Source organism: Xenopus laevis, chromosome 6S, assembly GCF_017654675.1.
Source record: "Xenopus laevis strain J_2021 chromosome 6S, Xenopus_laevis_v10.1, whole genome shotgun sequence".
NCBI classification, from domain to species: Eukaryota; Metazoa; Chordata; class Amphibia; order Anura; family Pipidae; genus Xenopus; species Xenopus laevis.
The window spans coordinates 91,388,378-91,400,872 of record NC_054382.1 but is presented as its reverse complement, the minus strand read 5'-3'; the positions used below and the strand labels follow the sequence as shown (position 1 = coordinate 91,400,872).

At 38.1% G+C, this 12,495-nt stretch overlaps 1 protein-coding gene across 5 annotated transcripts in view; it reads left to right on the top strand.

Annotated features, from left to right (window-relative positions):
* Positions 1–12,495, top strand: part of LOC108695592 (piezo-type mechanosensitive ion channel component 2) — a 246,704-nt gene that overhangs the window by 55,576 nt on the left and 178,633 nt on the right. For all 5 annotated transcript variants that reach the window (XM_041567810.1, XM_018224178.2, XM_041567809.1 and 2 more), the window contains exon 2: positions 9,125–9,220. In XM_041567810.1, coding sequence (XP_041423744.1) covers positions 9,125–9,220 — 96 coding nt within the window. The remainder of the gene's footprint in view (positions 1–9,124; positions 9,221–12,495) is intronic.

The window sequence follows — 12,495 nt, the reverse complement described above, 5'->3', positions numbered from 1 at the left end:
TTCCATATGATCTCTTAGTCCATATCCACACATGTTGGTATTTCTGACCTGGTGCAGTCCTTTCTTAGTCCGCATAATTAGCCATAAATCCAAGGCCCAGGTTTAGTCAATTCTTCAGAGAATTGAAAGTTTCTGTTAATTTGTATTCCCACACTTTTCTTTCATTATCTGTTTTAAAATTGCACTTAAGAACCAAAATTCTTAAATCCTTTATGGAGTGATGAGGGCCATTGAAATGATTTCTTATTGGTGTGTCCAGTTTTTTATTGGTTATAGTGAATCGGCGGTGTGTATTTCTCTTTCTCAGACTTTGCCCTGTCTCTCCTATATATAGTCCCCCTGTTATGCATTTAGTGCATTGAATTAAGTACACCACATTGGAAGAACAGTTGTAGTGACCATGGATGCTGTAATCCTCTAATGTGTCAGGAATTGGTATTTTGTCTGATGTCAGGATGTGTGGGCAGGTTTTGCATTGTTTTTTTTTTTTGCCACAGGGGTATGTTCCATATTTGGTGGGGTGCAATAAGGTACTTCTTGTTATTAGTGACTTTGGTAATATGCTTTTGAGCCTCTCGTCCTTATGAAGTGTACCTTGTAGATCTCTGGCTATTTTTCTGAGGGTCCTTAGATGTGGATTGTATGTGACCACTAGGGGAACCTGATTTATTTCAGGTTTTTGTTTGTATTGTAGATTGTAGAAGGTGACTTCTGGGAATCCTGGTGGCTGCATAAATATATTGCTCTACAATCATGGGGTTGTAGACCCTCTTGATGAAGTCTGCTTTGAGTGTTTTGAGGTGGTGGTTCCTTTCAGCGGTGTCCGAACATACGATTGTACATACGATTGTATCGTAAAGCCTGGCTGTAGATTGTTGAGTGTTTAGTGTGGTCAGGGTGATAGCTGACATACATTATATATGAAGGTTTGTCCTTTGGCTTTCGATATATGGTGGTATGAATAGTATTTTTCCTGATGTGAATGGTTCTGTCCAGAAAGTGAATGTGAGTGTGAGAGTAGCTAATTTTAAAATTGATAGTTGGATGAAAGTCTTGAAACTGTGAAACTGAATAAGTTCTTGTTCACTATCTGTCCAGATTATGAATATGTCATCTATATAGCGGAGGTATGTCAAAGGCTTGGTGTTGCAGGTGGAGAGGAAGTCCTCTTCTAGTTTTGCCATGAAGAGGTTGGCATACTGGGGTGCAAAGCGTGTACCCATACTGGTTCCCATCCGTTGCAGAAATACTTCCTGGCCGAAAAAGAAGCAGTTGTGTGTTAATGTAAACTCAATCAGTTATACAACTGCTTGGGATGGTAGATCATGCTTTTCCAGAAATGTTTTGCAGGCATCTATACATCCTTGTGTGGTAGTTGAATGAATAAGACATTTTACAAAATGTATATATGTCAAGTGTTTCTTCAATTCAAAAGGATCATTTTGTTAGTACTAGTAATAAATCATATGTACATTTAGCTATACATGTTGATTTATTGTCCACATGTAAAACATCTGTAGCTACTTTAATAAGTTAGCGGTTCAATGCGTTCCTCTGAAGTGCATAGCCGGAACACTTCCTGGTTTTTGACATGTCTGACGTCATCGTGTTTTGGTGCAAGTTTTACAACCTAGGTCTGTTCTGATAGTTCCTGGGTGCTATATCTAGGGGTCAGTTTACTAAAGCGCGGTAAAAATATTCGCACAAAATATAGACAAATTTGTCACCAAATCTGTTTTGCCAGTTTACTAACCTGCGGTAAATATAAATTTGCAAAATGACTATGAAGATTTTCATTCATCCAGGTCATGGTATATCTAGTATAGGTAAATCTAAAAACAACTGGACTTGCTGAGTAATCAATGAAGACGTTTCACTACTCATCCGAGCAGCTTCTTCAGTTCAACTGACTGGTGTGGGAAGTTTTCGGCATATAAACTCTTCCACTAATCCATTTACAATGGCACATTGTAACTCTTCAAAGAGGTGACATCTGAAGACATTCACAGAGGTGTTGATTCTGTGTAGTTGTGATAGGATTATCCAATGTGTCATGCAACTCCTAGATATAGGTGTTACTTGTGAGAGTTGCATGAATGGATGTGTGAAGTGTTCTGAATCCACCGTAGTACAGATGTTAGAACAGCATTGTATGTAGCAGACAGGTGGTGTCGAAGGCCCCACCTTTTTTTTAGATTGACCTATACTAGATATAAATTTGCAAATTTTCTTGTGCAAAAATATGTTTTTGGCAGTTATCGCATTCCCTGAAAATAACATACACATTAATGCCTGGTTTACTAAAGAGCGAAATGTGCGAAAGACAAAATTTATGCAACATTATTCGCAAAATCTTACCGCCACCTATGTTTTGGCTTCTGCTTCTACCTGCTGCAACAGCAGCAGTTTCAGCTCAGAGAGTATTATTGGCAGCAAGCATCACAGTCCAAGGATTCGTCAGCCTCTACTACGCTTTTTTGGTTTCATTGTGATTGGCTACATTAAAGAGTGCATTTCTATGAAGCAAACAGATTGACTGGTATGATTTCTTGTTCATATTATTCTATTGACAGAAGGGTTTATATGATGCATACCCTCACTAAAATTACCGCTAACGTAAGATGGTTCATTAATGTAGTTACCGCATGTGATCGCAATGTCTTCTGAGCGCATCACTGTTTAGTAAACTTAGTCGCTGCGAATATTCTGGCGGAAAAATATTCTCATCGATAACATTCGGAAACTAAAAGTCAGATTTACCGCACTTTAGTAAACGGACCCCCTAGTCTGTTATTCCTTGTTTGACCTTGCCTGACCCTGATTCTTGTCCTTATTGCTGCCTGTCCTGACTCTTGCCTGTTTTCTGACCATTCTTCTGGATCCTGACTTGTACCAGCTACCTTTGTAATACGACATGGCCTGTTACCTTGATTACACTCCTGTCTCTCGATTTTGTACCGTGCTGCATGATTTGGTATTCTGACTCGGCCTGTGACCCCAACTACGTTTGGAAAGAAAAGGAAATTGCCAAGTTGGAGTACTGGATTGTTTTGGCTGATTAAATACATTAAGTTACTTCCCGCAAAACCTAGTACTGTATGTATGTCCCATGACTGACATGATTATGCTCAGCAAAAAAAGAATATGAAGGTGTGAACAGAATGATCATTCTCAGATTGATGTGCTTATTTATTTCATGTGCAATTTAGCGTGAATAATGAGACTGAATAATACTGATGAACATTAATACTTGCTGACAGAGATGTATAGTGCACAAGCATAACAATATCCTTTCAATAAAATGTGTTATGACAGCTGAATTATTTCTCCCTTGAGATAACATGCGAGTGTTTGTACTTTGAACTGCCTATGAAGGCTTCTAAAACGTATAAAATGAACGCTTATTAGGGATTAATGAACACTTTTTATAAAGTTATTCCCACTAGATATTTTTAATTCCTCTTTTCGTGTTTTGGGGAACTTTTTCCTACTTCTGTTTTGAAAAATAAAACCCTTGGAGAGATATGGGATCCCCTGTACACCCTGCAGTTTGGCACCCTTATACTGCTATGTGTATAAGACTAAGAAAGGACATGTTCAACAACAAGTGAGCAAAACAATTGTATAACTACTATTCAGTACTGTTACTTCTACACTGAAAATGGTACATTATCTGCCACCAAGCTGAAAAACGTTGTAAAGTTGTAAACCTTTATGTAGGTATTATTATGTGTTTTGGTATACTGAAATAGCTCAGTTTTTTTGAATAAGCTTTTATGAAGTAGACTGTGCATTTGGCAGTTATGTGTATAAGCACTTTACAAACAGTTTTAAATTCAATTACATTAAAAGGCTCTTTTGTGATCATACAAATGAGAGCACAAACCTCGACTACTAAAAAAAGTTTGTACTCTAAATAAAGTTGTTTGCGAATTAAACAGCTGGCAATAGTGCCATGCAATAAATACATTGTACTTTTTGCACAAATATAGCTGTCCAAATTAATTCTATTCATGGCAATGCAAATGACTGTGCAGAAAAGATGCTGCCAAGAAGAAAACATTATATACTGGAGACAACTGTAAAAGCTTACAGAAATCTATTTTTATAAAGTTCATGAAGAAGAGGGAGACAGGTATTACATTGTTGGCAACAGTATTTGCAGGAAAGTGGAAATGGGATTTAAATATTAAAGCAGAACAATTGAAAACTCTTGGTTTACTACCAAGATTATTAATGACTTGTGTTTTGCCAAGTCAGGTATTGGGATAGAGCTCTTGTTTTAGATCAGGGCTTAAAAAACAGTGGCCCCCTAGATGCTATGAATGCAACTTGCATTCCACCTATTCAAGCATTAATTGTTAGAGGATTCCTGCTTTTGTAGTTTAACACCAGCAGGAGTTTGTTGAATAGATGTCTTGAGATGTGTAGAGGCCACAAATATTATGTTGTAGATATGGACGGGCAAGCAAAGGCCTTACAGTCTCAAATATATTGCCTAAAATGGTACCAATTAGCGATGAGCCAACTTTTTCACTAGGCATGGATGTGCAGTGCAATTCTGAATTTCGCAAAATTTTGCAGCGACAAATAACTAACTAAGGAAAAAACTTGAGAAAAAATGCCCATTGACTTTTGGAGTGAGAAAAAATTGTTGTGTGCGTAAAAAATTGGCGCATGTAAAAAAAATTGTCACCTATTGACTTCAATGTGTTTCTCAAATTTTTCTGTGAAACAGAAAATATTCGCTCATCACTATCACCAATGTTCACGAGTGGAGGAGCACAGGCTATTTAAAGCTACGAAGACAAAATTGTTGCAGAGACAAAATATTCGCCATAAGAAAAATGCCCATTGACTTTAATGCATTTGGAGTGAGAAAAAAAAGAGAATAAACTCCCATTGTCACCTATTGACTTCAATACGTTTTGCAAATTATATCGCCGTTATGCGAATTGTTTCGCAAACTTCTTGGCGAAGTGGGACAGATTCACTCATCACTAGTACCAATGTTCATGTCTGGAGGAGCACAGGATATTGAATGCAGGCTGCTGAATGTTTTGTGCTACTCTTATATGTTGCTTGTAAGATCCAGTTGGTTTGTACCTTATGAGTACAGGCTCACAGCAACAAGCACAGAGATGGCAAAAACATGGAGTTTACAAAAGAAAGTCTATTGTAGTAAGTCAAACCTTTTGTAGACATGACAGAAATTGCATCCAGAGCTGTTACTGATTCTTCCCATTCTCCTCTACTATATTTAAATTAAGGGAATCAGCTTTTGTATGGCTTGTTTTCCACAGTGGATCAAACATTTTGAAGTGGCACATCATTAAAACCAACAGGTTGGCACTTTTTTATGACTGATTGCAAATTATTCCAGTAGTCATTTCAAAGGAAGAGGATGACTTCCTCTGTAAGTTTTTATTTGATAAATAAAGCGTAAACCAAACTCTGTCTGGGAGAAAATCTTTCTCTCACTATGTAAATGTTGTTATTCTGGTGATTAGGAAGAAAATTCACTGAAAGCATGCTTAACAAAGGGGTGTTACCCCAGAACGTTGCTTTTTTCACTAATAAATCGCAAGGGTCTGACCCTGCTTGTATCTGCCACGTGTGCCAGTGAATTTTTCTACCTATTGGATTGGGAGGGTGCCGATCCCTCCAACCTTGAGCACCAGGCTTATAGTAATCCGAAGGCCAGGGTGTGGGGCTTTGGATACATTTTGTTGGGTTATTCCAGTGATTGCCTGGAATGGCAGGAAGTATTCTAGCTCCAACAGCTCTGAATAGCTTTATTGATGGATGTTCCTGGATATTAGGAAAAGTCTAATTTGCATGAGGGGGCCAATATGCATGAGGGGGCCTCTTAATATAGTGCTGTGTGTTTGCACTTTAACAGTCAGACAGGCAGGGCTGTTCAACTCGCCTCATTCACGCAGTGTCCCTGTGTGTTTGGATGATATACTTTGCCTATTACCTTCATCCCTCTCTGGAAAAAAAAATTGGAGAAAAAAGTAACATTGCCTACAACTTTTCATACCTTAAAGGGGACCTGTCAGCCAAACATAAAAAGCTGTATAATAAAAGTCCTCTTAAGATTAAACACGAAACTCAATTCTTTTTTTTTATTAAGACATGTCTACCTGTTGTATACTCGTTTAAAACTCCCAGCTGTCAATCATACAGTATATTGCCTGCCCTTCCTCTATGCCTTAGGCATAGAGGAAGGGCCTTAGGCATAGAGGCAGGGCAGGCAATTACTTTTACTTTCCATTCAGCATTTGCTAGATGTTATTGCACTCCCCACATTCCCCCTCCCTCCTCCCATCTAATTGTGTAGCCAGTGCATGGGAATGGGCATCAGGTGCCCCATTCTGGTGCATAAACAAGATTTTGGCATGATCTAAAGCAGTGTCCACAAAATGGCTGCTGCCTATTTTAAGTGATTGTGAATTACAAGACTAAGGGGCAAATTCACTAAGATTCATAGTTGCGCCAGGCGCAACTTCGCCGCACTTCGCCGCACTTCGCCAGGCGTAGTTTCGCCAGCGCTCCGCAAATTCACTAAAATCCGAAGTTGCGCACAGGGGTAGCGTAAGGTTGCGAAGTTGCGTGAGCGTTGATTCGCTAAGCGAAGCGAAGTTACGCTAGTGATGGTTAATTTGCATACGGCGCCAAATTCAAATTTCAATGGAGGAATACGTAGAATCACTACAAATGCCTGGGAAACCTTCAAAACATCAAATAAAATGTTTATTTTGCCCTACACATGTGCCCACTGTATAGTTAAGTTGCCATGAGTTAGGAAATGTAGGGGGGAAGGAGGGGAGCCCCAAAAAAATTTTCCATCTTTTTCAGCCTATCACCCATAAAATAGAAAAAACGCCAGCGTTTTTTGGGACTTAGAAAAATTTTTAACTTTTTTTGAAGCAATCCCTATCTACTCTATTGCACTTCGCATGGTCTGAGGTGGCGAAGGAAGTCTAGCGTAAAAGGTAGCGTTCAGTACACTGCGCGCGTTAGTGAATTTGCGTAGTTACGTCCGTAGCGAAAATTCGCCAGGCGTAAGGGTGCGAAGTAACACTAGCGAATTTACACCAGCGTTCGTTAGTGAATTTGCGAAGTAACGAAAATGCCCAACGCTAGCGAATTGACGCTAGCGTTAGGCGCTTTGGCGCTTAGTGAATTTCCCCCTTAGATAAACAAGATTTATATAATTTATATAGTGTGGGCAAATGTTATTTTGCTTGACTAACATCATAAAATAGGATTTGGAATTATTTCTTAGGGTGACAGGCCTCCTTTAATTGTATTATGACATTCTAAATGTTAGAGGAATAACACATTATTAACCATCACAGATATCAGTGTTACTTTCCAGTTATGGCCTTGTATTGCTGCTGATGTTGTATGTTGACTTGGAGGTTTTCATGTCAGTCCAGTTTAGGAGAATGTACAAATGATTGTTAAAAAGATATAAATAAAACCAGTCAGACAATAAATCATTGTAGCCACTTCTCAGGCTTCTGTGTTTACATTTAAAAATGAGAGGTAAAGGAATTGTTCAGTGTAAAAATAAAAACTGTGTAAATAGATAAGCTGTGCAAAATAAAAAATGTTTCTAATATAGTTAGTTAGCCAAAAATGTAATGTATAAAGACTGGAGTGATTTGAGGTATAACATGTCAGTCAGATCACTACTTCCTGCTTTTCAGCTCTCTTGGTTTACACTGACTGGTTACCCTGGTTACCAAACAGTAACCAATCAGAGACTTGATGGGGGGCCACATGGGTCATATCTGTTGCTTTTGAATCTGAGCTGAATGCTGAGGATCAATTACAAACTCACTGAACAGAAATGTACCATGTGGCCCCCCTTCAAGTCGCTGATTAACTCAGAGTTATAGAGCTGAAAAGCAGGAAGTTGGATTCTGGCTGTTTTATTAGACATCTGTTCACTCCAGCCTTTATACATTACATTTTTGGCTAACTAACTATATTAGAAACATTTTTATTTTGCACAGTCTATCTATTTACCCAGTTTTTATTTTCACACTGAACTGTTCCTTTAATGTTTATTAAAAGGACCTTTAGATTTGAAAAGGTGATGACAAATCTTGTCAAAGCCTGAAGCTGTGAAAATATGACATTAAAATGTGAAACCATGAAATCATTAAATCAAACACAACATTTTTACTGCCCCCTTGATTTAACGGTCTATATACATTAATTAATTATCTGCATTCATACCAAATGCTCATTTTCATTTTAAAGTGTGTTTGCTCACTGGGCAGTGCTGCCGGCACAATGCCTTACAGTATTGAAGACTTTTGGTGATACCACATGAACTTTGACTTAAAAGAAACAAGAAGATTCCCATATTAGAACTGGGCACAACTGAGTACATTCTTTTGGCAGACATTTCCCATTCAAGAGAATTGGAGGTGGCTGCTATTAAATCTATAGCTAATCTAGAAAAGTATATATATATATATATATATATATATATATATATATATATATATATATATATATATATATATATATATATATATATATATACACATCCATATGGAACTGAAAGTTGTGCCTTGGTGCTGGTAAATATAGAAGAAGAGTAACAGTACCACACTCAACAGGAGACTTGTGACATACATGTTTATTGAAAAAAAATCCAATGTTTCAAACACTAGGGGGGTTATTTATCAAAATCTGAATTTATCTCATTATTTTCTGAAATATACTATGACCAAATCCTCACGGGTTATTTCCCCTTATTTAGCAGTACATTTTCCCAAAAATTTCCTCTGCAGGAAAAAATCGGGAAAATCGTATGAAAATTGAAATCGTAAGAATTTTCGGATTTTCTGCCCAAAAACCAGTTGCAAATTGTCTCAGAATATCACTCTTCATCAGTGATCCCCAACCAGTATCTCAACAGCAACATTTTGCTCCCCAACCCCTTGGATGTTGTGTGGTTATCTGGATAATGGGTTTTCAGATAAGAGATCCCATATCTATATTGAGATTATGTTTATAGACTTATGTTCACATATTGTTCTATTTTACTGAAAACAGTTAACTGCAAACTAATATTCACTTCTTCTTTTTTCTTTCACAGCATGCATGTTCCGGTACAATGGAATATCTTTTGTCTACCTCATCTACCTCTTGCTTATACCTTTATTTTCGGAGCCTACCAAAATAACAATGCAAGGTAAGAATTATTTTTATACCCAGAACCTACTGTATAGGAGGCCAAAAAACAAAAATTACCACGAGGCAGCACATTAAGATAAAAAAATGGATATCTGTCCTCGGAAATTTTGAGAATAGTTATTTAAAGGGGTGGTTCACTTTTGAGTTAACTTTTAGAATGTTATAGAATGGCAAATTCTAAGCAACTTTTCGATTGGTCTTGATTATTTTTTTTTATAGTTTTATAATTATTTGCCTTTTTCTTCTGGCTCTTTCCTGTTTTCAAATGGGCATCACTGACCCACCTAAAAAACAAATACTCTGTAAGGCTACAAATGTATTGTTATTGCTACTTTTTATTATTCATCTTTCTAGTAAGGTCCTCTGCTAGTCATATTCCAGTCTCTTATTCAAATTAATAAAAGATTGCTAAGGTAATTTGTCCATTAGCAACCAGATAACTTAACATGTAAATTGAAGAGCTGCTGAATAACAAGCTAAACAATTCAAAAACCACAAATAATAAAAAATGAAAACCAGTTGCAAATTGTCTCAGATTATCACTCTCTACATCAGTGATCCCCAACCAGTATCTCAACAGCAACATGTTGCCCCCCAACCCCTTGGATGTTGCTCCCAGTGGTTTAAAGCAGGTGCTTATATTTGAATTTCTGGCTTGGAGGCAAATTTTGGTTGCATAAAAACTATGTGTACTGCCAAACAGAACCTCTGATAGGCTGCCAGTGCACATAGGGGCTACCAAATGGCCAATCATAGCCATTATTAGGCATCTCCAGGAACTTTTTTCATGCTTGTGTTGCTCCCTAACTCTTTTTACATTTAGATGTGGATACGGATAAAAAAGGTTGGGGACCCCTGCTCTACATCATACTAAAAGATAATGCAAAGGTGAACAACCCCTTTAAAGGAGAAGGAACGTCTAAATCCCTGGGGGATTGCCAAATATTAGCCACCACCCAGGGATTGTAATGACTTACCTAATATCTCAGGCTGGCGCTTCTGTTACCAGAAAACTGCATCAGCCGTGGGTACTTTTCAGTGAGCACCAGGAACCCGCTTCTTCCTTCTTTGGGTGGGTGCTCATGCTCAGTAGAGTGAAAAGTTGAATGTTAACAAAAAAGCCCTTTTTATAACTCTACTGCACATGCTTCTGTCTGGGGGGACTGAAGAAAGACAAATTGGAAGAAGAACCCTGGGTAAGCAATTTTCTGATAACAGGTGCAGGCCCAGAGTTTTGGGTAAGTGATTACAATCACTGGGCAATGTAGGGTCGTACCTAACATGTGCACAATGTAGTAATAGAAACAGAAATACAATGGCGAAGACTATGGACTTGTTAAAGGGGCAGTATACACCCTTAAACAACATAAAAATATTGCTTGTACCGAATATACAATGAAAACATATGTGGTTTTTGTTTTTTCTTGAGCTAAACAGGGCACACAGGGACATTAAAGCTACTCCATGTTACTCCATGTATGGTCCTTGCAAGGTACATAATAAGTTTACCAATGAACAACAAAGCAACAGTTTTTTTTGCCAATATACAACTCATGTGCGCAGTGACAGATAGATGCAATGCATGTGAATCCCTGTATACATGGGGTTGCAGCCAGTTGTATCTTCATATTTTTGTTGGCGGAGAAACATATTGGGGCTCATTTATAAACACTGGGCAAATTTGCTCCAGTCCAGTAACCCATAGCAACCAATCAGTGATTAGCTTTTTTCAGCCAGCTACAGTTTGAGCACTGAAAGCAATCATCTGATTGGTTGCCATGGGTTACTGGACAGGAGCAAATTTGCACAGTGTTTATAAATGAGCCCCACTGTGTGCTATTAGCCTGAAACAATTGTGTTTACAGCGTCTGATATTTGTGATGTAAGCATGTGCCCTGTTGCCCTGTTTCATTTTGAATGGCTGCTTCCTTGACTACACGGCAGCTTGTTGGGGTGTAATCGTATACATAAAAGATCCATTAAGATCCACAAAATGTTACTTTAAGTATTTAGCTTAATTTGGAGAATCTTTTTTAAAAAAGGGTTTCATTGGTATAAAACAACGAACATTTGTCGTAGTGTCTGTACTGAAGCCATGCCTCTGAGATTTGTTTTCAGTAAGATCTAAGAAAAAGACAGTTAGAGGGGACCCGTCACCCAAAAAAATAATTCAAAATCCTATTTTATCACATTAGTCAATCACAATGAACTTTAAAGGACCAGTAACATTAAAAAAAAATGTTTAAAAATTCGTTAGCGCACAACAAAAAATAAACACTAAGACAAATGAAACTTTTAAATAGCAAAGCCTTTATTAAGAAATAACTTACAGAATGTCCACTTCCGCTCATCTTCAGAAAAGGCGACCATCCATACTGCAGTGATCGATTTCCCCTTTCCTGGCTATTCACTGACAGGCATCGCCTTCATCCTCCTTCCGGTGTCCAGTAGCAGCAGTGTCACGGGCTCTCCTCTCCTGCAATTTTCCGGCTCCTGGTGTGACAGCGGCGCCAAGTTTGTTCCTGCGCTGGCGGCGCTCAACTATCAGCAGCAGGTCCTCTTGCTTCCCTTCCACTGGCCTGGCCATCTAGAGTCTCCCGACGCACACTTGTTCCTGCTACTGTTGTGCGAAGGAAACAAGCTAAGCCTCCCAGCCTTTCACTGTGCATCGGCTTCCCTCCTCTGCTCTCCTCACCTCCCTCTGTCTCCCCTCCTCCCCTACTGTGTCACAGAAGTGGGATCTCGTGGATAAAACACAGAAATCCACTTTTAAACATTTTTTTTATGTTACTGGTCCTTTAATTACACTGTAAAAATTATTGGAATCTCGTTTCCATCAGTTTGGGAATTCATAAATATAGCAAGCAGGCAGGTACCATTTTGTGGACACTGTTATTAAGACAAGCCTTGCATCATCTCAAAATCTGAAGGGGGAATGTGGAGGGGCAGACACTATTTGATTGACAGCTGAGATTTTTAAATGAGCTTACAACAGCTATGAATGCATTAATAAAAAATAGAAATTGGATTTCATGTTAATTTGAAATGGACTTTTATTATACAGCTTTTTGTGTCTGGGTGACAGGTCCACTTTAAGATTTGGTGAGCAGACATGAACAAGGGTAAATCTAATACTATAATGCTAGCAGTTTCAATATTTCTTACAACACTGAAATGTAGCTTTGCATTGTCAAGATATTTGTAAAAAGTCAGACTTGGCTCCTTTTGCTAATATATAACCTGTAATGTTCTTTAACATATATTTCTTACATC